Genomic DNA, 25,798 nt, shown 5'->3' with positions numbered 1-25,798 from the left:
TGACACTCAGAGAAGGACAGGGGCAGATCAGAAGCATTGCATCCACCGCATGGCTTAGAGCAGACTGGTTAGTTAGACTGAGTTACTATAGCAAGATTAGCAGGAGAGTCGAACTCAAGTAGGAGAATTGTTAACTGTTCAATGAATGTGTTAAACCTATCTCCAAGTCTGAACCTTCCTTTGTCAGAGCATACATCAAGGAAGCAGCTTATTCTACATGAAGAAGCATCACACAACAAAGATGATGGGGCCAAATTAGTGAGCGACAGGTTTTACTGACACGCTGTTTAAAATATTACAAGTTCATGTCTGCATTGCCTAAAGCTTGCCAATGCTGGAATAATTGTGCTGAATTTCCTTCTTTCCATATTTATTTTTTGGATTATTCTGGGTGCTAATATGCTCTTGTGCCCTTGTCCCTTGCAGCTAACGATGGAGGTTGATGGGAAAGTGGAAAGCATTATGAAGAGAACATCTTTGGTGGCTAATACCTCAAACATGCCAGTCGCTGCCAGGGAAGCCTCCATCTACACTGGTACAATATCTCCTTCCTTTTGCACTTTAATTTGTTTACTGTGGCGCAGAATTGTGAAACAATAATTGGGCCAGAGTCATGGTGGGTTGTAAATGGATCTTGCCTGAAGATAGTATGACATTTACTTGTCTGGGTGGTACGGCAACGTAAAAAGTTATCCTTCCATTTTCCAATGGATAACAATGCTTAAACTTGGTTGTTTTTAAAGACACACACGTTAACTTTTGATTACCCTTCCTGCCATTTTATTTTTAACGGTTCCTATTCTTTTTAGGCATTCTGTCCCCTACCTTCACAAACTGTGGTGATCACCCCATGTTAGTGATGTGCTATCATTTCCCAAATCTGTGCCCATCTCCCCCACCGTTCTCTGTTTGAGAATCCATTTAATCTGGTGTTTCCCTCCCTCATGTCACTAAATCATCCCTAACCAAAGTCACAAACAAACTTCCTCTGAGGTGGCTGTTCACTGTTCCTCCTCGGCCACTCTGCAGCCTCCCAAATTGTTCATCCCATCATTATCAGTGAGTTGTTGTCCTGTTTCTTGGGACTAAGCTCACTTGTCTCCATTCATGAGCCATTCTAATCACAACCAAAAACTTCTCTTTCCAACTCTGCATTGTCACCGTAGGAGTATCCCAAAGATTCATCCTCCTTATCTTCTTCTGCATACAGCCTTTGGTTATGTTATCTGAAGCAGTGGGCTGGTGACACACCCAATTCCTCTTGCCTTTCTATCCCCTCAGTGCTGCTGAATGCCTAGCTGGCCATCTGCTTATCATTGCACCTGTTATCATAACTTAATAAAATGATGCCAGCTTCTAAATGTTTGTACCAGAAAATGGTTTAAATTGTTCCTGTTTGACATCTTTTTAAGGCATTACCCTTTCTGAATACTTCCGGGATATGGGTTACCACGTCAGTATGATGGCAGACTCCACGTCCCGATGGGCTGAGGCGCTGAGAGAAATCTCCGGACGTCTGGCAGAAATGCCTGCTGGTAGGTTTTTGGGGGCTGTGTTGCTACCAACTTAAACTTGAATATTACTCTGCAGTTTCGAAGTGAGGGTTGGTGGACATGGAAAATTCAGGTTACCTTGTTGGGTTTATTGGCATCAGTTACTCCTGCTGTGCCTGAAGATCTTTCATCTATGGTAGTTCACTCGCACTTCCTTTAATCGCCGAATATGATAGCTGGTAGCGAGTATACAACAAAGAAACGCCCAATGTTACCGAGGACCGACATGGAGCCAAACTGAGATGAGGATTGGTATTAAATCATTCCAGCTCCTTTCTTCCTTCAATAAAATACCTGCTGCAAAGATTGAAGAAACTGGTGTGTGAAAGGCCCTGTACCTTTTACGATTACTGAAGGCACCAGGGACAAATTGGCTGAGGTGGATTTGGAAAGGTATGACTGCGCGTAGTCAATGGAGAGTCTTCAAGTAACTATTACATAGAGCACGACACCTATACATTCCTTCAGGAAGCAAAACTCCCTCCAAAAAACAAGTGAACCGTGACTGACAAAAGAAGTTGGGGATTGTATAAATTTAAAAGAAAAGGCTTATAAAGTTGCTGGGAATAGTAAACCGGAGTATTAGGAGTTTTTTTAAAAGAGTATACCAAAGGAAGGCCAAGAAATTAATAAGGGGAAAACATATTATGGATGTAATCCAGCAAAAAACATACAAAATGGACTGTAAAAGCTTCTGTAGGTATTTAAAAAGGAAGGGTTTGGCTCAGTCAACCGTGGGTCCTTTACAGACAGTCAGGAAAATTTATTATGGGGAATAGAGAAATGGGAGAAAAGCGAAATGATTACTTGTGTTTATATTCATTTAATGGAGATACAGGAAATATCCCAGATGTAGACATCCAGGGAGTGAGGAATAATGTGGAGTTGAAGAAAATTAGTGTAGGAAGATTGTATTGGACAAATTAATGGGACTGCAGGTTGATAAGTTCCCAGGTCCTGATATTATACAACCCAGTGTGTTGAAAGAGGTTGCTACAGAAATATTGGGTGGATTGGTAATCATTTTCTAAAGTTCTATAGATTATGAAATGGTTCCTGAATATTGGAAGGTAGCACATGTCACCCCAATATTTAAGAAGGGGGAGAGAGAGAACAGTGAACTACAGACCTGTTAGCCTTACATTAGTGGTAGGGGAAAATGCTGGGAGGTGTGATGAATAAACACTTGGACAATCATGATCTTATTGGGCAGTCAGCATGGATTTACAAATGGGAAATCATGATTGACAAACTTGTTGGGAGATTTTTGAAGATGTTACTAACAAAATTGAGAAAGGAAAGTCGTCGGCCTTAATATATTTGGACTTTAAGGCTTTTGATAAGTCCCCACAGAAGGTTAATTATAAATCACAATAAAAGCACATCAGTTAGGAAGCAACATACTGTCATGGGTTAAGGATTGGCAGAAAACAGGGCAGGACAAATGGTCATTCTCGCATTGGCAGGCTGGGGCCCCAGCTGTTCACAATATAATTCAAAGATTTGGATGTGGAGACCAAATGTAATATTTCCAAAATTGCACATGATACAAAGCTAGGCGGGAATGTGTTGAGGAAGATGCAAAGCAGCTACAGAAGGATTTGGACAGACTTGTTGAGTGGGCAAGAATATGGCAGATAGAATATAATGTGGGAAAATGTGAGGTAATTCACTTTGGTAGAAGTAACAGATGTGCAGAACATTTCCTAAATGGTAAGAAATTGCAAAGTGTAGATGTACAAAGGTACCTGGGGGTGTCCTTGTCCACTAAAGGCTCACATGCAGGTTCAGCAGGTTATTAGGAAGGCTAATGGAATGTTGGCCTTTATCCCAAGAGGATTTGAGTACAGGAATTGTGTGGTCTTGTTTCAATTGTATAGGAATTTGGTTAGACAGCACCTGGAGTACTGTCTTTTGGTCCCTGGAAAGGATATTCTTGTCATCGAGGGAGTGCAACGAAGGTTCATCAGGCTTGGTCCAGGGATGACAGGACTGTCTCATGAAGAGAGATTGGACAAACTGGGACTGTATTCTCTCGAGTTTCGAAGAATGAGCGTTGATCTTATTGAAACCCACAAAGTACTGCAAGGAATGGACAGGGTAAAAGCTATTAAGATGTTTGGTTGGGGAGTAGGACCAGGTAGCAAAATTTCAAAATGAGGGAATAGCCAATTTGGAGAAAGATGAGGAGAAATTTCTTTACACAAAGGGTTGTGAATCTTTGGAGTTCTCTACCCCAGAGGGAGGTGGAAGCTCAGGCTCCCGAGTGTTTAAACCAGAGATTGGTAGATTGTTAACAGTAAGGTAAATGGTTGTGGGGATTGGCGGGGCAAGCTCGATGGCTGAATGACCTACTCTTGTCCATTTGCACCTTTGTTACACTATCCTACGCTTAGATATTGGACAGTGAGACTGCTGCTGAAGGCATCATGGTGGCACAATGATTAGCACTGCTGCCTTAGCACGAGGGACCTGGGTTTGATTCCGGCCTCGGGTGACAGTGTGGAGTTTGCTTTCTCTTCCCTTGTCTTCATGGCTTTCCTCTGCGTGCTCCAGTTGCCTCCCAAAGATATGCAGGTTGGGTAGGATTGGTCATGATAAATTGCCCCTTAGTGTCCAAAGATGTGCAGGTTAGCTGGAGTTATGGGGATAGGCCGGGGTAGAGTGCTCTTTCAGAGGATCGGTGCAGACTCGATGGGTGGAATGGCTTCCTGCACTGTACGGATTCCTTGTCCAGCCTACTCCCAAAATTATCAACGTACAAGACACCATGCAGCAGGATCTCAATTACTCAAAAGGCGGACCCTTATCAGGGCTTGTGCTCTATAGAATACAAGGATCCGCTCTTGCACCTCCAGCATTCTCCCAAGGATACCTTGCAGTTCCTCAGTGAGCTCCAAAGCCCTGTACCACGGAGCCAAAATCCTTAACTAGAACAGAATTCTCAATGGCAGCCATCGTCCCAATACACAAAACACCGCCAGGGTGAAGGTGCATTCACCAACAACGTCACTGCAAGCTGGGCCCCACCGCAGTCAACTGACCGCCACGGTCAAACGAGGATTTTCTAGGTTTTAACTCTGCTCCTCATCGCAAAACTCCAATCTGGATCATCCAAAAACGTAGTGCAAAACACACATCCCAAAATAAGACAAGTATGAAATGTACACTAGAATAAAATCAAGGATTAAAAGAGTGAAGCAAGAGGTCGCGAAACAAAGCCACTCCCATGCTCGCATCACCTTCATCCTCCAATTGGAGCTCATTTGTATTTTCAGGTGACTGATGTTGTCCAAATACTTTGAAAATATGATTGAAACTAACTTTATCTGTTTTTCTAGACAGTGGATATCCTGCTTACCTGGGTGCCCGTTTGGCCTCATTTTATGAGCGTGCAGGACGGGTCAAGTGTCTGGGAAACCCAGAGCGAGAGGGTAGTGTCAGCATTGTTGGAGCGTAAGTGTTTAACCGGGAACGAGAAGTATCAACCCTGTGTCTAAGGGAATTTGTTCAGTGGGAAGCTGCTTGTTAGCTTATTTTTAATTGGATAAAAACATGAGGTGCACTTCTTCATGCTCATCGTTATCTGCTTTGATTTCAATGCAATCAGGCGAGTACTAAGGCACATTGAGAGTGATGGTCTTTCGATTTAGATTTGTCACGTGTTCTGAGGTACAGTGAAAAGTATTGTTCTGCATACAGTCCAAGCAGATTATTCCATACATGAAAATAAACATGGGACGTACGGAAAATCGCAATGTCAAAACATAGACACGGGCATCGGGTGAAGCAAATTGAGTATAGTGCTACTCATTGAGTTGAAAGTGTAAATCACAGAATATTAACCTTCTGGCCTATTGCATCCCCCTCTCCGGATAATTTTTAAACACCTCTCCATTGAAAACTCCATGATAAAGTCCAAAGATATGCAGGTTAGGTGGATTGGCCATGATAAATTTCCCTTGGTGTCCAAAAAGATTGGGTGGGGTTACTGGATTAAGGTGATAGGGTGGAGACGTGGGCTTGGGTATGGTGCTCTTTCCAAGGGCCAGTGCAGACTCGATGGGCTGAATGGCCCCCTTCTGCACTGTAAATTCTATGATTCTATATGTATAATCTTTCATACTCCACTGTAATTCCATATCTACCTTAAAAACACCAAAACAAAGCAGAAAATTATTGCGTTTGACATATCTAAGTTGCTTTAATCAGGATCTTGGTTTGCTCCTGAGATTGATATCTGTTAAACACACATGCCAGACAATAAGGAACTCTTCCCTCAGCAAGCTTGGTGTGGATCAGGCAGTCGGGAATTTGCCCTGCTGTTTGGTAACAATTCAGTAGTTACTCTGAGGTGTATGTCCTGCATTCTGATGCTACAGGGTGAGAGCCATGCCTCACACCGTTGTGTTCCCACATGATCCTCTCAAATCCCATTAGAAAGAAATGAGGACTGTTGCATGTGGCACTCTTTCAAATCTCTGGGAATATGTTAAACACTCCTGATCAGGAGCAGATCAAGACCTTGATTAAAGCAACTTTGATAGCTTGTGTCACAGCTGCTCCAAATCTCCTAAACGTTTCTGTTGCAAACTGTTCTCAAAATCTGAGAATGTCTTAATTCTAAGGTTTGGCATCTCATTCTAAAACCATTTCTTTATTATTTCGGAACACTAAATAATTGTATGCAGGTGTCCATATCTATCTGCCTCACTTTCTAGATTTAAAAAAAAATAAATGTTTTATTAAAGTATTCGAATGAGTGTTTTTACATAACAAAAATAGAAATAAATATAGTAATAAAAAAATGACAATAAACATAGCCCAAAGCTATACAACTACTTACACAACAGATTTTTTTTTTTTAAACAGAGCCAGGTGGGTTTTGTCCCCATGCCCAACTCACATTATATCAACAGTAACCTCACCTGATCTCCCCCCCCCCCCCCCCCCCCCACCTGAACCCCATCAAGGACCCTCTCAAGGCGAACTTTATTCGCTCCAGGCTGAGGAACCCTGCCATGTCGCTAACCCAGGAGGTCTCCACACTCGGGAGTTTCGAGTCCCTCCACATTAACAGAATCCGTCTCCGGGCTACCGGGGAGGCAAATGCCAGTACCTCGGCCTCTTTTGCTTCCTGCACTCCCGGATCCTCCGCCACCCCGAATATCGCTACCGCTGGGCTCGCCTTCACCCGAGCGTCCAAAACCCTAGACATCACCCTTGCAAACCCCTGCCAGAATCCTTTAAGTGCCGGGCATGCCCAAAACATATGGGCATGATTCGCCGGATTCCCTGCACACCTCGGGCACCTGTCCTCCACCCCAAAAAACCTACTCATTCTTGCCGCCGTTATATGCGCCCGATGCACCACCTTAAACTGGATTAATCCGAGCCTGGCACATGATGAGGAGGAGTTCACCCTGCCGAGGGCATCAGCCCACAGGCCCTCGCCCAGCTCCTCATCCCACTTATCTTTCAACTCCCCCACTGAGACTTCCTCTACCTCCTGCAGCTCCTGATATATGTCCGACACCTTCCTGTCCCCTACCCAGATGCCAGACACCACCCTATCCTGGATCCTACATGGGGGCAGCCGCGGGAATGTCCCCACCTGTTTTCTAAGGAAGTCCCGAACCTGAAGGTACCTGAACGCATTCCCCGGGGGCAGGCCAAACCGAACCTCCAGCGCCTGCATGCTGGGGAAAACCCCATCTATAAACAGATCCCCCATCCTCCTAATACCTGCCCTATACCAGCCTTGGTATCCCCCATCCAACCTACCCGGAGCAAATCTGTGGCACTTTCTAGATTTTTTTCTTTGTTTCGTTTATTCATTCCCATCGGCCTCTCACTCTCTTCTCTTGCCCTTTTGTTCTAGAGCACTCTCTGCCTTTGTTTTTTTTTAATAACAAATGTTCCTTCACCCAATTGAAGCTGCATCTCGATCAGCTAATTAGAGGTTCACTTCAACCCCCTGAACAGATTTTATCTTTGATTGCAGTGTTTCCCCCCCTGGTGGTGATTTCTCTGATCCTGTGACGTCAGCTACTCTTGGTATCGTGCAGGTAAACTAAAACAAATCTCAAGCTTCTCCAGGCTTTTCAACTGTACCTTTCATGTTGTCAACAGATTGGAGGTGATTGAATATTTGATTCAGTAGATAAAATGATCCCGCTCTTTGAAATTCATGTATGTAATTTTATCAGGGATGGGAGCTGATGGGATGTTAATTAATTCTTGCAATCATACTTTTATTGTGCCATTGGTGTGGGGAGGAAGTAGGTGTATTATACAAGCACTGAGACTTGTGCATTTGCCCATTGTGTCCTGTTTTTAAAAAGAATGTGCAGTTTTTTGAAGTCTATCCACTCAAATATACAATTGTATTTCTCCCCAGAGCAGTGCTTCGAGAGAGCTTTGAATCCGCAGTTGTGTAGTGTCTATAATTCTACTGCATTGTTTGGGAACACCAGAACAAAGGAAATAGGAGCACGGGTACACAACTCTGAATTCCGAGCCGTTCCCAAGCAGTGATCTGGGGACAATGCTTAAATATCATCAACATAAATATCCACAATGGAGCATCCAAAACGCTCTGGGACAGAGAATTCCAAAGATTCCTAATCCCTTTGAGTGATGTAATCTCATCTCAGTTCTAAATGATCAACCACCTGAGGCTGTTGCTCCTGTATTTTTGATTCCCTGGCCAGGGGAAATGATCTCTACCCTGTCAAGCCCCTTCAGAAGCTTGTTCGTTTCAGTGAGAGTACCTTTCTTAAACCCCAGAGAATACAGGCCCAATTCTCTTAGTCTGTCATCATAGCACAGACTCTGTCATCCCGGGGGGTCAATCGATTGAACCTTTGCTGTGCTATCTCCAATGCAATATATCCTTCCCTGAATTTAGAGAACCAAACTGCACACAGTATTGTGTGTTGCCTCACCAAAGCCCTGTGCAATTGTGGCAAGACTACTTTATCCCTGTTTCCCAGTCCCCTCCTAGTAAAGGACAACCTGGTATTTTCCTTGCTAATTGCTAGCTCTACCTGACTGCTAACTTTTGAGTTCCTTGTATGAGCACATGAATAAACATTTAGAAGTTTCATGCCTTGTAAAATAAATTCTGCTTTTCTATTCTTGAGACCCTAGTGAATAACCTCACACTTCCCCAAATGATACTCCATCTGCCACCTTCTTTCCCATTCACTTCATCTATCTATCCCTTTGCAGTGCCCGTCCTCCCATTTTACATTTCCATTTAGCTTTGTATTGTCAGCAAACATAGTCAAAGGGACTGAAATGTTAATGTAAAGTAATGTTGAAGGTAATGAAGATTCTCAATCACTGAGAACCCAGCATTGATCCTTGTACATTCTATTAGTCATAGCCTGCAAAACAAGAATACCAGATTTAAGCATTGCTGCAAATGTTTGTGTTATTTTACCATAAAATGATACCCAGGGATTAATCGAGTCATCCACTTGCAGAACCGATTTTGAAAAATCCTGAATTATCTATTTTGCTTTGGTCCCATTTCTACATCGGTGAAAGAGAAATTCAGAAATGGTCTGTAGCAGAAGAAATTGGACCATTGGAGCAGAGCACAACCCAATGAAAATGAGGGGAAAGCTTCCCCAATCACATGGAAATGAGAGCTGCGACTGTCAGATCATGCCAGGGACAGCCTCTACTATGTACATGGATGATGCAAATCATTTAAAGTCATTACAGCCTGTTACAGACAGCATATTTGTCAGTGATGTCAGTCACAGCCCAGTAAGGCCTTGATTCCCCTGCCAGGGAATGTCTCTAGGCTGGCATCTGACCTCCTGTTGTCATGCCCTTGTTCAGTTGTGGACTTCAAACCAGAGGAATGTCCCGAAACAGGGAAATGACAAATGCGAGTGGCCAAAGCAGTGAGCAACAGTATTCTTTCCTGCTGATGGATATTCATCGTCAGTTTGTATGTTTGCCACCAGATGGCGATCGGAAGCAGTAGAGAAAAAAAAGCACTGGCTACTTTCATGCTTTTATTCTCCCTCCTGACAGTCTTACTCTCTCACCCACTTTCCTGCACATCTTGTGCCTGGTCCCATCCTTTCTCTCTTCCCCCCCCCAACCCCCTCACTCTCTTTCTCTGCACCCGACCTCCCTCTTTCTCTTGGCATTCCCTTCTCTCTCTCTTTCTGTGTGAACCTCCCCATGACCCCCTTTTTCTCAGTACTCCCCCCCCCCCCCCCCCCCCCCTGCTGTACCCATACTCCAGAGGAGTGAAGAGTTGGGGAGGGGGTGACTTGCTGGGGAAAATTGAAGGTGGGCAAGAGTGAGGAAGTAAAAGATAAGAATTTTAAAACTTGAGGCATTGGAGTGGTTGTGGGGGGGGAAGGAGGAGGAGGAGGAGTGTCAGCACGTTTTTCCAGAGAGGGATATTGGAAATTGACTTTTTTCCCCTCCTCTCATCAAGGTATTTTGGGGGTTGGATAAGAAGTTGGCGCAACGCAAACACTTCCCTTCAGTTAACTGGCTGATCAGTTACAGTAAGTACACCCGTGCTTTGGACGAATACTATGACAAGCACTTCACTGAGTTTGTGCCACTGAGGGCCAAAGCTAAAGAGATCCTGCAGGAAGAGGAGGACCTCGCAGAAATTGTACAGCTTGTTGGAAAGGTGAGTATGTTTCTTGAACATTGCTTTGAGAATCTGTGTTAGTGGGAAGCATCATTTTTCTCTAATCCATTCCACCTATAGCTGACGACACTGATACAGACAAAATCCAGACACCAAAAGCACAGACACCCATTTCCGTGTTAACCCTGCTTTTTGCAGGTTCCTGTTGTACATGGACAAACTTGCCTGTGGTTGATTGAAATAGCTACCTCGGCCCTAAGCTCTCGAATTCCTTCGGGCAGTGCGGTAGCACAAGTGGCTAGCACTGTGGCTTCACAGCGCCAGGATTCCAGGTTTGATTCCCCGCTGGGTCACTGTCTGTGCAGAGTCTGCACATTCTCCCCGTGTCTGCGTGGAGCGCTCCGGTTTCCTCCCACAGTCCAAACATGTGCAGGTTAGGTTTATTGGCCATGATAAATTGTCTTTCGTGTCCAAAAAGGTTAGGCGGGGTTACTGGGTTATGGTGATAGGGTGGAGACATAGCCTTAAGTAGAGTGGTCTTTCCAAGAGCCTTTGCAGACTCGATGGGCCAAATGGCTTCCTGCATTGTAAATTCTGTGATCTTCTATGAGCAGTGTGTTAACATGGATTGAGGATGGATTACAGACATAAAACAGAGAATTAGAATAATAAGAACATAAAGGTTAAGTTGCCATAGTCCCAGATGATCATAGGCTTCTTTCCCCTTTGAGGGGTGTAGTGATAGCATTGTTGTGTTGTAATTCACCGACTGACCACTAGGAGCCTCATTAGTATATAAGTGAATGTTAGTCAGGTGACCTCAGACTGCCTGGAGAGCTGGAAGCGAGAGGTTGCTTGTGCGTGTTCATAATGTTAGCCTGTTTTGTACGTAGTTCACCCACAGTTAATGTTAAATCGTTTATAGCTTTAGCTACAAATGTTCTTGTAATATAAATCAGGCCATCCGACAAGAACGTTACATGGTACCAGGGTGGGATGATATAAAACAGAGAAAAAACTATCGCCGTGCCTGCCACGAGGTCCACAGAGATTTGAAGATTTTGCAGACTGCATGAATGAACTACATGGAGTCACTGAAACCACCAATTAGTCTCAGATTTCATGGTAATGTGGACAGCAACTGGCGTGTGTTTAAACAACAATTTCATCTGTTGCTTACTGCAGTAAGTTTAGGAGATCAATCAGATTTGCGAACGGTAGCGATGCTCCTGGGGCGTCACTGTGGTGTAGTGGTTAGCACTGCTGCCTATGGCGCTGAGGACCCGAGTTTGATCCTGGCCCTGGATCACTGTGTGTGGAGATTGCACATTCTCCCCGTGCCTGTGTGTGTGTCTCACTCCACAACCCAAAGATGTGCAGGGTAGGTGGATTGGCCACGCTAAATTGCCCCTTAATTGGAAAATAAAATAATTGGGTACTCTAAATTAAAAAAATTCTCCACGTTTTCCCCAGTGTCTGCGTGGGTTTCCTCCGGGAGCTCCGGTTTCCTCCCACAGTCCAAAGACGTGCAGGTTTGGTGGATTGGTCATCTAAAATTGCCCTCAAGTGTCCAAAAAAGGTTAGGTGGGGTTATTGGGTTACGGTGATAGTGTGGAAATGAGGGCTTAATTGGGTCGGTGCAGACTCAATGGACCGAATGGCCGCCTTCTGTGCCGTATATTCCATGTTCCCCAACTTGCTCACTCCTATTTTAAAATGCTCCTTAAACCCTGCTGAGCTTTTGGTCATCTGTCCCACTTGCTCCTCCTCTGAAACTCTTTGGGCTGCTTTACCAGTTAAAGATGCTGAATAATTATAAGATGTGGTTTAGTAAATTGACTTGACATTCTTTGTTTTCAGCTCCCACTGATTGCCTCACCTTGCAATTAAAAGTTTTCAAGTTTGCAGCTTTGTGATGTGCAGAGCGGAGACACACAGGTGGCTCTCCAAACCAGGACAAAAAAAGACACTTAAATTTTGTCCAAATTGAAGAAAAAATCCCTCCACTAAACGAGGGTAACCCACGTGGTGTACACACAGTTGGGGAAACCCCAGAGCGCTGGGGCTCGACCTCATGACGAGAATGGTGACTTCAGCCATTTTGGACGGCCCCCTAACAAAGTGAAACCCTGGCACGCAGGGGCACGTCCACCACCACCAGTCTTTGCCCATCTGAGAAGCCTGAAAGCCGACATGGTCTTCCTGCAGGAAACACACCTGAGGGAGAGGGACTGACTGGGGGTAAGAAAGGGCTGGGTGGGACAGACGTACTATTCAGGTTATGGGACGAGGGTTAGATTAGTAGCCATATTGATCAGTAAGAGGACGAGGTTCACTGTAACCAGGACGGTTATGGACCAAGGGAGATAGTCAGCGGTGTCCTAGACGGGGCACCGGTAGTTCTGGTAAATGTGCACGTGCCTAACTGGAACGACACAGGCTTCATAAAAATGACCACGGCAGATATCCCCGACATTGACACCCACCGACTGATCATGGGGGGGGTGACTTTAACTGTGTGCAGAACCCTTTGACCGATCGATCGCTGCCCAGGTTGGGGAAAAGGACATGCATGGCCAGGGAGCTGGCAACATTCATGGAGCAGGTGGGGGCGGTGGACCCCTGGTGGTTCCTACATCCCAGTGAAAAAGAATTCTCGTTCTTTTCATTGGTCCACAAGGCATACTCGAGAATAGACTTCTTTGCAGTGGGGAAAGCGGTGCTTCCATGAATATAGGAGTCGAATACTCCGTGATCTTTATCTCCGACCACGCTCCACATTGGGTATGAGGTTGGAGACAGGCTGTGCCAAGCGCCCACACGGAGGCTGGACACGGACCTCCTGGCGACAAGGCCTTCTGCCAAAAAACATTGCAGGCCATAGGTGATTATGATAGTAACAACGAAAACGGGGCAGTATCAGCCTCCACCTTCTGGGAGGCACTGAAGGCCGTGATTGAAGGAGAGATCATACCCTACAAGGCAAGCAGAGATAGGGAAGAGAGGGTGGCCAGGCAACAGGTATGGACTCCATTCTGGAAGTCGACAGAAAATACTCCGAGGCCCCGACCGTAAAGCTGCTGGCAGAGAGGGAAAAGCTGCAAATGGACTTTAACCTGCTATCCACCAGGAAAGCAGTGTACCAACTCCGTCGGAAACTGGGGACCTTCTACGAGCACGGGAAAAGGCTGGCCACCTACTGGTTCACCAGCTGAGAAAGCAGGCAGTCACGTGGGAGATAGCTCGGGTAAAGGATAGCAGAGGCAGACTGGTAATCGAATAAAAAGAAGTCAACCGAATGTTTGAGACCTTCTACCGAAGGCTGTTCACCTCCGAACCTCTTTTCCCCCCCCCCCCCCCCCCCGATGGGGATGTGGCGATGAAACAGTTCCTCGATGGACTGGACATGGTAGTCGTGGGGGACTGTAGGTGGAGTGAGCTGGAAGCACCAGTAGGACTGGGAGAGATCGTGGAGAGTATCAGCTCTCCACGCTGGAGAACACGCTGAAGACAGAAGTTGATAAATTCTTGATTTCTCGAGGAATTAAGGGCTATGGAGAGAGAGCGGGTAAATGGAGTTGAAATCAGCCATGATTGAATGGCGGAGTGGACTCTGGGCCGAATGGCCTTACTTCCGCTCCTATGTCTTGTGGTCGCAGAAAAGTCCTTCGAATGGAAGTACCTCATCGAGGTGCTGAAGCGGTTTGGGCTGGGGACAGGATTCACCTCAATGGTGAAACTCTTGTACAACGCCTCCAACGCGAGTATTTGGATCAACACCACCAGCTCTGAATACTTCCAACTACACAGGCACAAGGCATGGATGCCCACTGTCCCCTGGCAATTGAACCACTGATGATCACTCTGTGAGATGCAAGAAACTGGATGGTTATACAAAGAAGGGACAGGGAGCACAGAATGTCGCTCTGTGGATGACCTGCTCCTCTACATCTCTAACCCAAAGAACGGCCTGAAAGCAATCTTGCAGCTTCTGAGAGAGTTCGGAGCCTTCTCGAGCTACAAACTCAACCTGGGCAAGAGCGAGACATTCCCTGTGAACCCGAACTGGGGAGGGGCAGAGCTGGACGGTCTACCATTCAAGCTAGCCAAAAACAAATTCCACTACCCGGGGATCCAGGTAGCCCATGACTGGACACATCCACAAGTGAAACCTGACCTGTCTAGAGGAGGAAATAAACAGATGGGATGCACTTCTGCTTTCCCTGGCAGGGAGAGTACAGACAATCAAAATGAACATACTGTCGAGGTTCCTCTTCCTGTTGAGATCCATGCCGATCTTCATCCCCAAGGCCTATTTCCACAAAGTGGACAAAATGATTATGGTGTTAAGAGCCAGAGGATCCCAAGTCAACACTGCAGAGGCGGAAAACAATGGGCAACCTGACCCTGCTGAACTTGCAATCCTACCACGGCAGCCATAGCCGAGAGGGTGAGGGGATGGATACGAGAATCCAATAAGGAATGGGTCAGGCTGGAGGGGTCCTCCTGCAAGGGAACAACCCTCCGAGCACTCGCCACGGCAACGATCCCATCTCCTGCATCAAGGCACACATCCTGCCCAGTGGTGGTACCCGCATTGAAGACGTGGAATCAAATGAGGCAACATTTCGGTCTAACCGAGATGTCCTCCATGGCCCCCATCTGCGGTACCTGCAAATTCCCACCAGCCATGCTCGACGCCACCTTTTGAAAATGGAGACAGGGAGACGCTAGCAGTTAGGGACCTCTACATCGGGGGCAGACACGCGACCTTAGACAAACTGACCTGGGCCTACTGATGGGATAGTAGCTTAGGCACCTCCAAATTAAACCGTTTCTCTGTAAGGAGTCAACAAGGCACCCCAGGGCTCTGAGAGAGACACTCTGAGAGGAGCTAATCAGCACTGACAATAAGGAGGGGGGAAACTGTGGAAACATATAAAGACGGTTGCTAGACAGGGCAAGACTACCACTGGACAAAACTAGACTGAAATGGGCGGACAAATTGGGGACAGAAGTAGTCTGGGGACTCTGGAGCGAAGCATTGAGCAGAGCCAACTCCACCTTCTCCTGCACTAGGCTAGGCCTTATGCAGTTTAAAGTGGTGCCCAGAGCCCACTTGACGAGAACCCGAATGAGCAGGTTCTTCCCGGAGGTGGAGGACACATCTAAACGGTGCCAGGGAGGCCCGGCCAACAACGCCACATGTTCTGGGCCTGCCCCATACTTGTCTGATTCTAGACAGCCTTCTTCGAGGCGATGTCCAAGGTTGTGGGGGTGAGGGTGGAGCCATGCCGAGAGTGGCAGTCTTCGGGGTATCAGACCAGCCAGAACTACTCATTGTGGAAGAGGGCCAACGCCCTTGTCTTTGCTTCCCTAATCGCCCACCGGAGAATCCTCCTCACCTGGCGATCCAGCAGCACCATCCACAGCTGCAGATTGGCTGGCAGACCCGTCGGAATTACTCCACCTGGAGAAGATGAAGTTCACCATCCGAGGGTCGGACGAGGGCTTTCACAAAGCATGGGGGCCGTTCTGCAGCCTGTTCCAAGACCTGTTCGAAGCAAACAGCAACAAGGGAGGGCATGCACAAGAGACTGGGGCAGGAGGTGGGGAGAATCCCAAGGAAGGCACAAAACAAATCATAGGGCAAGGGGAGGAGGGGAAGGGCCACACAGCCTCCCCCACCCCCCCCCCCCCCCAAAACACCAAACAACCAATAATAAAAACCTGGGGGGGGGGGGGGCTTGTAAAAAATATTTGCACAAGATTCAAACTGGCTTGTAAATATCAGATACACTTGAGCTGTTACTTTGTAAATATCATGTGCTTTATATGTTAAACTGTTAAAAGTGGGAAAATGCCAATAAAAATGTATTTTAAACAAGTTTTCAGCCTTGCTGAGATCACCGTCAACAGTGCCAGTTTGTCCAAAACTTATGTCTCACAGGTACTTTTGGTTAGCCTGTCACTTCCTATCTCACTCCAGATCTTGAGCATACAATCTAGGCTAACAATTGGTGCCGTACTCCGGGAGTTAAACTGAGGCCCTGTCTGCACACCAGATGGACACCAGATTCAATGGCACTATTCAGAAAAGCTCTGAGTTTTCTGGCCCCTTGGTCAGTATTTTGCCCTCATCTAACATTATTAAAAAGATGCAGACTTGTCACTGTCTGAATGCTACATGTGAGATCATTAATAGAGGCACTGCATTGGTCAGGAAATGCATCCTCTCTGGTTGCAGCAGCATTAAATACAGCCTTTGTTATTACATGGGTTCTGAGGGTTTTCGGTATCATGAACATTGGTTCTAAAGGTTTTCGGTATCATGAACATGGGCTCTTGAGGGTTTTCGATATCATGAACATGGGCTCTTGAGGGTTTTCAGTATTATGAACATGGGATCTGAGGGTTTTCGCTATCATGAACATGGGTTCTGAGGGTTTTCGCTATCATGAACATGGGTTTTCGGTATCATGAACATGGGCTCTTGAGGGTTTTTGGTATCATGAACATGAGCTCTTGAGGGTTTTCAGTATTATGAACATGGGCTCTTGAGGGTTTTCGGTATCATGAACATGGGCTCTTGAGGGTTTTCGGTATCATGAACATGGGCTCTTGAGGGTTTTCGGTATCATGAACATGGGCTCTGAGGGTTTTCGGTGTAATTTTCCACTGTCTTCATTCTGAAAGGTATGTCATACTTGAAAATAAAATCTGGACTACTAATGAAAGGAGTGATGGCAAATGTTCCTCCGAGTTTTGTTGCTCATTTCAAGTGTCTAATTTTTGTATAGGCATCCCTGGCGGAGACAGACAAAATAACTTTGGAGGTGGCAAAGTTGATAAAGGATGATTTCTTGCAGCAGAACGGATACACTCCCTACGACCGGTGAATGTTCTCTCCTGTTTATCCCTTCCCACCAAACACATGCATGTACTCTGTAATGGCCATTTGAAGTATTTTTAGTAAATTATTTGCAACGTAAAGCAGTTCCTGTACAGTCATAAAAGATTTTGATAGCGTAGACACATTGTATTTCCACTTGTGCAAAAGAACAAAATCAGAGACCAATCATTGTATGGTAATTAGCAAGATATTAAATGGGAGGAATTCAGAAGAAATGTCTTTGCATTCTATCCATTTACTATATAATCCTTTACTCCGAGTAATGAGAATGTGGAAATCGTTACCACAAGGAGTGGTTGAGGTGAATAATATCATATGTTTAAGGAGGTGCTAGATAAACACATGATGGCGAAAGGAATAAAAGGACATGCTGATAGAGGGATGGGCGAAGGATTGTGTGGAGCCCAAATACCAGCATAGACTAGGCTGAATGGCCTGTTTCTGGGATTAGTGGTGGTGAAATGTGCATTTGTGAGAGCATTTTCCCAACAGTGTTTCCTGATTTCTATATAACTGATGAAGGCACTTAAGAGGGCAGTTTTATAGCCAGAAAAGACATGTGATTTATCTAACTGGAGCCTCAGAAAAACTCTTGAAAAATGACGATAGCCTACTCAACCCTCCTTGCAGTGATGTGGAGGTGAATTGCATTTTGAGAAATCTCTCTGGAAGAATGGGGTGTTGGTAGTGTAGGCATCATCAGGACGCCAGTTAGTCTCTGTTATTGACAGGGGCAGATGAATTGAGCATTGACTTGTTGTATTTGGGAGGAGAGGACTGAAGGTTAGCAATTCATGGAGCCTGAAGCTGCTCTGTGCACCCGCACATTAAAAGAGAAAGACAGACTGAGTGAGTGCATAAACTTTGCCCAGTGCTCGCTTTTCTTTTTCAAATTGGTATCCAGGAGAATGAGTATGGAAGGTGAAATGTTTGAGGATGTTTTTTTTTTTCCAGAGGGGTATGGTTATTTTTTTTTTTTTAAATAATATTTTATTGAAAATTTTTGGTCAACCAACACAGTACATTGTGCATCCTTTACACAACATTGTAACAATACAGATAATAATGACCTTTTTAAATTTAAACAAAAACAACAACAAATAAATAAATATTAAATAACAAAAAATAAAAACTAGCCCTAATTGGCAACTGCCTTGTCTCAGGCCTCCCTCCCTCCCCCCCCCCCCCCCCCCCCCAAGTCCTGGGCCGCTGCTGCTGCCTTCTTTGTTCTCCCCTATCTATCTTTCCGCAAGATATTCGATGAACGGTTGCCACCGCCTAGTAAACCCTTGAGCCGACCCCCTTAGGACGAACTTAATCCGCTCTAACTTTATGAACCCCGCCATATCATTTATCCAGGTCTCCACCCCCGGGGGCTTGGCTTCTTTCCACATTAGCAATATTCTGCGCCGGGCTACTAGGGACGCAAAGGCCAAAACATCGGCCTCTTTCGCCTCCTGCACTCCCGGCTCTTGTGCAACCCCAAATATAGCCAACCCCCAGCTTGGTTCGACCCGGACTCCTACTACTTTCGAAAGCACCTTTGTCACCCCCATCCAAAACCCCTGTAGTGCCGGGCATGACCAAAACATATGGGTATGATTCGCTGGGCTTCTCGAGCACCTCGCACACCTATCCTCCACCCCAAAAAATTTACTGAGCCGTGTTCCAGTCATATGTGCCCTGTGTAATACCTTAAACTGAATCAGGCTTAGCCTGGCGCACGAGGACGACGAGTTTACCCTGTTTAGGGCATCTGCCCACATCCCCCCCCCTCAATCTCCTCCCCTAGCTCTTCTTCCCATTTCCCTTTTAGTTCGTCCATCATAGTCTCCCCTTCGTCTCTCATTTCCCTATATATATCCGACACCTTACCGTCCCCCACCCATTTCTTTGAGATGACTCTGTCCTGCACCTCTTGTGTCGGGAGCTGCGGGAATTCCCTCACCTGTTGCCTCGCAAAAGCCCTCAATTGCATGTACCTGAATGCATTCCCTTGGGGCAACCCATATTTCTCGGTCAGCGCTCCCAGACTCGCAAACTTCCCATCCACAAATAGATCTTTCAATTGCGTTATACCTGCTCTTTGCCACATTCCATATCCCCCATCCATTCCCCCCGGGGCAAACCTATGGTTGTTTCTTATCGGGGACCCCCCCAGTGCTCCAGTCTTTCCCCTATGTCGTCTCCACTGTCCCCAAATCTTCAGTGTAGCTACCACCACCGGACTCGTGGTATAGTTCCTTGGTGAGAACGGCAATGGGGCTGTCACCATAGCCTGCAGGCTGGTCCCCCTACAGGACGCCCTCTCTAATCTCTTCCACGCCGCTCCTTCCTCCTCTCCCATCCACTTACTCACCATTGAAATATTAGCGGCCCAATAATACTCACTTAGGCTCGGTAGTGCCAGCCCCCCCCCTATCCCTACTACGCTGTAAGAATCCCTTCCTCACTCGGAGTCTTCCCGGCCCAAACAAAACCCATGATACTCTTTTCTATCCTTTTGAAAAAAGCCTTCGTGATCACCACCGGGAGACACTGAAACACAAAGAGGAATCTTGGGAGGACCACCATCTTAACCGCCTGCACCCTCCCTGCCATTGACAATGCTACCATATCCCATCTCTTGAAATCTTCCTCCATCTGTTCCACCAACCGTGTCAAATTTAGCCTGTGCAATGTGCCCCAATTCTTAGCTATCTGGATCCCCAGGTAACGAAAGTCTCTTGTTACCTTCCTCAACGGTAGGTCTTCTATTTCTCTACTCTGCTCCCCTGGATGCACCACAAACAGCTCACTCTTCCCCATGTTCAATTTATACCCTGAAAAATCCCCAAACTCCCCAAGTATCCGCATTATTTCTGGCATCCCCTCCGCTGGATCCGCCACATATAGTAGCAGATCATCCGCATATAAAGATACCCGGTGTTCTTCTCCTCCCCTAAGTATTCCCCTCCATCCCTTGGAACCTCTCAGCGCTATCGCCAGGGGCTCAATCGCCAGTGCAAACAGTAATGGGGACAGAGGACATCCCTGCCTTGTCCCTCTATGGAGCCGAAAATATGCCGATCCCCGTCCATTCGTGACCACACTCGCCACTGGGGCCCTATACAACAGCTGCACCCATCTAACATACCCCTCTCCAAACCCAAATCTCCTCAACACCTCCCACAGATAATCCCACTCCACTCTATCAAATGCTTTCTCGGCATCCATCGCCACTACTATCTCCGTTTCACCCTCTGGTGGGGCCATCATCATTACCCCTAACAACCTCCGTATGTTCGTGTTCAACTGTCTCCCCTTAACAAACCCAGTTTGGTCCTCATGAACCACCCCCGGGACACATTCCTCTATTCTCATTGCCATTACCTTGGCCAAGACCTTGGCATCTACATTGAGGAGGGAGATTGGTCTGTCGGACCCGCATTGTAGCGGATCCTTTTCCTTCTTTAAAAGAAGCGATATCGTTGCTTCTGACATAGTCGGGGGCAGTTGTCCCCTTTCCTTTGCCTCGTTAAAGGTCCTCGTCAGTAGCGGGGCGAGCAAGTCCAAATATTTTCTGTAAAATTCAACTGGGAATCCGTCCGGTCCCGGGGCCTTTCCCGTCTGCATGTTCCTAATTCCTTTCACCACTTCTTCTACCGTGATCTGTGCTCCCAATCCCATCCTTTCCTGCTCTTCCACCTTGGGAATTTCCAGCCGATCCAAAAACTCCATCATTCTCTCCCTCCCATCCGGGGGTTGAGCTTCATACAATTTTTTATAAAATGTCTTAAACACTTCATTCACTCTCTCCGCTCCCCGCTCCGTCTCTCCATCTTCGTCTCTCACCCCCCCTATTTCCCTCGCTGCTCCCCTTTTCCTCAATTGGTGTGCCAGCAATCTGCTCGCCTTCTCTCCATATTCATACTGTACACCCTGCGCCTTCCTCCATTGTGCCTCTGCAGTGCCTGTGGTCAGCAAGTCAAATTCCACATGCAGCCTTTGCCTTTCCCTATACAGTCCCTCCTCCGGTGCTTCCGCATACTGTCTGTCCACCCTCAAAAGTGCTTGCAACAACCGCTCCCGTTCCTTACTCTCCTGCTTCCCTTTATGTGTCCTTATTGATATCAGCTCCCCCCTAACCACCGCCTTCAACGCCTCCCAGACCACTCCCACCTGAACCTCCCCATTGTCATTGAGTTCCCAGTACTTTTCAATGCATCCCCTCACCCTTAAGCACACCCCCTCATCCGCCATTAGTCCCATGTCCATTCTCCAGGGTGGACGCCCTCTTGTTTCCTCCCCTATCTCCAAGTCTACCCAGTGTGGGGCATGATCCGAAATGGCTATAGCCGTATATTCCGTTCCCCTCACCCTCGGGATCAATGCCCTACCCAACACAAAAAAGTCTATGCGTGAATAGACTTTATGGACATAGGAGAAAAACGAGAACTCCTTACTCCTAGGTCTACTGAATCTCCACGGGTCCACCCCTCCCATCTGCTCCATAAAATCCTTAAGCACCTTGGCTGCTGCCGGCCTCCTACCAGTCCTGGACTTCGACCTATCCAGCCTTGGTTCCAACACCGTGTTAAAGTCTCCCCCCATTATCAGCTTTCCGGTCTCTAGGTCTGGGATGCGTCCTAGCATTCGCCTCATAAAATTGGCATCGTCCCAATTCGGGGCATACACGTTTACCAACACCACCATCTCTCCCTGTAATTTGCCACTCACCATCACGTATCTGCCCCCGTTATCCGCCACTATAGTCTTTGCCTCGAACATTACCCGCTTCCCCACTAATATAGCCACCCCCCTGTTTTTCGCATCCAGCCCCGAATGGAACACCTGCCCTACCCATCCTTTGTGCAACCTAACCTGATCTATCAGTTTCAGGTGCGTTTCCTGTAACATGACCACATCTGCTTTAAGTTTCTTAAGGTGTGCGAGTACTCGTGCCCTCTTTATCGGCCCGTTAAGCCCCCTCACGTTCCACGTGATCAGCCGAGTTGGGGGGCTTCCCACCCCACCCCCCTTTGCCGGTTCGCAATCATCTTTTTCCAGCTTCTCGCCCAGTTCCCACGCAGCTGTATTTCTCCCAGACGGTGCCCCCCCGCCCATCCTTTCCCGTACCCACTCCCCCCTTTCCCCAGCAGCAGCAACCCAGTAATTCCCCCCTCCCCCCCCCCCCCGCTAGACCCCCCGCTAGCGTAATTACTCCCCCCATATTGCTCCCAGAAGTCAGCAAACTCTGGCTGACCTCGGCTTCCCCCCGTGATCACGGCTCGCCCCGTGCGGCGCCCCCTCCTTCCTGCTTCTCTATTCCCGCCATAATTATCATAGCGCGGGAACCAAGCCCGCGCCTCTCCCTCGGCCCCGCCTCCCATGGCCAACGCCCCATCTCCTCTCCCTCCCCACCTTCCCCCCATCACCACCTGTGGGAGAAAGAAAAGTTACCATACCGCAGGTTAATCATACAATCCCTCTTCGCCCCCCCCCCCCCCCCCCCCCCACTCGTCCCACCACTTTGTCCAAACGTTCATTTTCGTAGTCGAATCATTCCAATTTTTCTTCTACAATAAAAGTCCACGCTTCATCCGCCGCCTCAAAGTAGTGGTGCCTCCCTTGATATGTGACCCACAGTCTTGCCGGTTGCAGCATTCCAAACTTTATCTTTTTTTTGTGAAGTACCGCTTTGGCCCGATTAAAGCTCGCCCTCCTTCTCGCCACCTCCGCACTCCAATCTTGATAGACGCGGATCACCGCGTTCTCCCATTTACTACACCGAGTTTTCTTCGCCCATCTAAGGACCATTTCTCTATCCTTAAAACGGAGAAATCTCACCACTATGGCTCTGGGAGCTTCTCCTGCTCTCGATCCTCGCACCATAACTCGGTATGCTCCCTCCACCTCCAACGGACCCATCGGGGCTCCCATTAACGAGTGCAGCATCGTGCTCACATATGCCCCGACGTCCGCCCCCTCCACACCTTCAGGAAGGCCAAGAATCCTCAAGTTGTTCCTCCTTGCGTTATTTTCCAGTGCCTCCAACCTCTCCACACATCGTTTCTGGTGTGCCTCCTGTATCTCCGACTTCACCACCAGACCCTGTATATCGTTTTCATTCTCTGCTGCTTTCGCCTTCACGACCCGAAGCTCCTGCTCCTGGGTCTTTTGTTCCTCTTTCAGCCCTTCAATCGCCTGTAATATCGGGGCCAACAACTCTTTCTTCATTTCCTTTTTTATCTCCTCCACGCAGCGTTTCAAAAACTCTTGTTGTTCAGGGCCCCATATGAAACTGCCACCTTCCGACACCATCTTGGTTTCTGCTTGCCTTCCTTGCCGTTGTTCCAAAGGATCCGCTGCAATCCGGCCACTTTCCTCTCCTTTTTCCATCCGTGTCCAGGGGGAACACCCTTCTGGTTTACCGCACGGTGTTTTCAGCCGTTAAAATTGCCGTTGGGGCTCCTATCAGCCCAAAAGTCCGTTTCACAGGGAGCTGCCGAAACGTGCGACTCAGCTAGTCATCGCCGCACCCGGAAGTCGGTATGGTTATTTTTTAAACATGGTAGAGACCAGGTTTATATCTGAGAGCAAAGGTCTGAAGAACGAAGGTTTGGCTTGGATGAGATGGGCTTGAGGAATTTAGTTGTGGATTTTGTGGTGTGATTTTGAAGGCAGTGAGGAATCATTGAGGGAATAAGTTTGAGTGGTGGAGGAGCATGTAAGGTTAAAGATTGAAGTCTTGAATTTGGATAATAAAGTGCATGATTTTCTTGTCCTTGAATGTCTTGAGATGAGGGTGTTGGATATGGTGGAAGAATATCCGAGGAGGTGACTTGTGGGGAGAAGTTGGGGGTTTCCGCTCTCCACAGTGATGCCTGTGGATTTGGGTGAGCTTCATTTGTGATATGGTACAAATTAAGTAATGGCATGATGGGAAAACTGGTCAATGGGAAGACTGGTCAAAAGGTTTGAGACAATGTAAGAAAGGCTGAAACTACTCATTCCAGCTCACCAGGCCCATGTAAAGAATGCTGCCCTAACCATTTTCAGACTGCAAGACTGATAAGGCCAACTCTGCATAACTTGAAGTCTGAAAAGATCAGCGAAGGTCGAGCCATTCCAAAACACCGGACCTCGGCAACTCCTGATAAAACTAACTCGTCATAACCCAGGGCCGTAGGAATTACACAAGATAAGTTCAGGAAGAAACAATTCTATTCCGAACTTTCAATGTTCCCTCCAAGGACAAAATAATGGTATGAGTGATGTGACCAAAAATGGTCTGTTCTATGCTTCCGTTTGTATTTCCGATCAAACTCCTGACTATACTGTTGTCACGCAATCTTGATAATGTATAAATATTGAGCTAATTCTCCGCGAAAGCGTGGAACTTGTGAAAGACTCAGCAGATTTGTTGACTGCTCTCTGACTTCAAGTTATGCAGAGTTGGCCTTATCAGTCTTGCAGTCTGAAATGGTTAGGGCAGCATTCTTTACATGGGCCTGGAGAGCTGGAATGAGTAGTTTCAGCCTTTCTTACATTGTATCAAAACCTTTTGACCAGTCTTCCCATTGACCAGTTTTCCCATCATGCCATTACTTAATTCGTACCATATCTCACATTTGACAGAATTTGCAAAGCATAATCCAATTTTGAAGTCGCTGCCAATATTGCATTGACCGCTGCACTCTGACAAAGCTGTTTTGATTTCCACCTACCCTCAGCTTCTGCCCGTTCTACAAAACCGTTGGTATGCTCTCAAATATGATTGGCTTCTATGACATGGCTCGTCATGCTGTCGAGTCGACTGCCCAAAGTGATAACAAGATCACCTGGTCTATCATCCGGGAACACATGGGCGAGATTCTGTACAAGCTGAGTTCCATGAAATTCAAGGTAACTAGAATAAGCAAGGTTTCTACCATACTGCCCTGAATGCTTCTCCTTATTAACTGCACTTTTGACAATTGACGACTGAATACGGGATGGTGGGAGAGAGGAGGAGAGAGAAAAGTGCTGTCATTTCACATTGTGACTATCTGTTCTCTGTTTGGATTATGAACGATAGCTGTTGCAAGTTGATCTAACCCAACATGATAAAACACTGGATGAAAACAGTTGCCTATACCAAATGGTTTCTGCTGTGAAATTGAATGGGGGTCTTCATTTGGGCCCGTTTCCATTTATAATTGGTCTGCGACAGCATTTTTCTTATGAAAGGTGCTGCATCCTAGAGATGCAGGAGGTTTTTTTCTCCTGTCAGTATGAGCTAGAGTCAAACCCTGTACTCTGGGAATGTTTAACCAGCAATGGTACCTGGTTATTTATTCCTCCGTGGATGTGGTTTTTCAATATGATCCTGGAGCCATCTATAATTGAAATTTTGTACAACCTCGATGTACCATAAAGATTAAAGTCCATTTTAATATCAAAAAGCATGTGGAGAATCAACCCCAGGTGCCGGTATAGAGCTGGTTCTACAATCCCAGCAAGGTGTTGACCTCTTAGTCACTGTAATTCATGGCACTTAATGGAATAAATCTCAGGCGAACAAAAATCAAGTAGTCCTGATCGGATTGATTTTCCGTTCTATTGATTTCACTTAAGGGAAAGACTTCAGTAATATCAAACCATGGTAAAATCTAGTTCTACACTTTTTTATAAATTTAGAGTACCCAATTCATTTTTTCCAATTAAGGGGCAATTTAG

General features: G+C 46.7%; 1 protein-coding gene across 1 annotated transcript in view; it reads left to right on the top strand.

The window, feature by feature from the left end:
* The window catches only part of atp6v1ab (ATPase H+ transporting V1 subunit Ab), a 41,611-nt gene that overhangs the window by 11,362 nt on the left and 4,451 nt on the right, over positions 1-25,798 (top strand). Inside the window, exons 7-13 of the mRNA XM_072476035.1 lie at positions 427-535; positions 1,413-1,535; positions 4,895-5,009; positions 7,558-7,621; positions 10,021-10,224; positions 16,986-17,080; positions 24,814-24,985. Coding sequence (XP_072332136.1) covers positions 427-535; positions 1,413-1,535; positions 4,895-5,009; positions 7,558-7,621; positions 10,021-10,224; positions 16,986-17,080; positions 24,814-24,985 — 882 coding nt within the window. The remainder of the gene's footprint in view (positions 1-426; positions 536-1,412; positions 1,536-4,894; positions 5,010-7,557; positions 7,622-10,020; positions 10,225-16,985; positions 17,081-24,813; positions 24,986-25,798) is intronic.

Source organism: Scyliorhinus torazame, chromosome 15 (genome assembly GCF_047496885.1).
Source record: "Scyliorhinus torazame isolate Kashiwa2021f chromosome 15, sScyTor2.1, whole genome shotgun sequence".
Lineage (NCBI taxonomy): Eukaryota > Metazoa > Chordata > Chondrichthyes > Carcharhiniformes > Scyliorhinidae > Scyliorhinus > Scyliorhinus torazame.
Note: the sequence above shows the minus strand (reverse complement) of the source record. Positions and strands in the feature narration are given on the sequence as shown.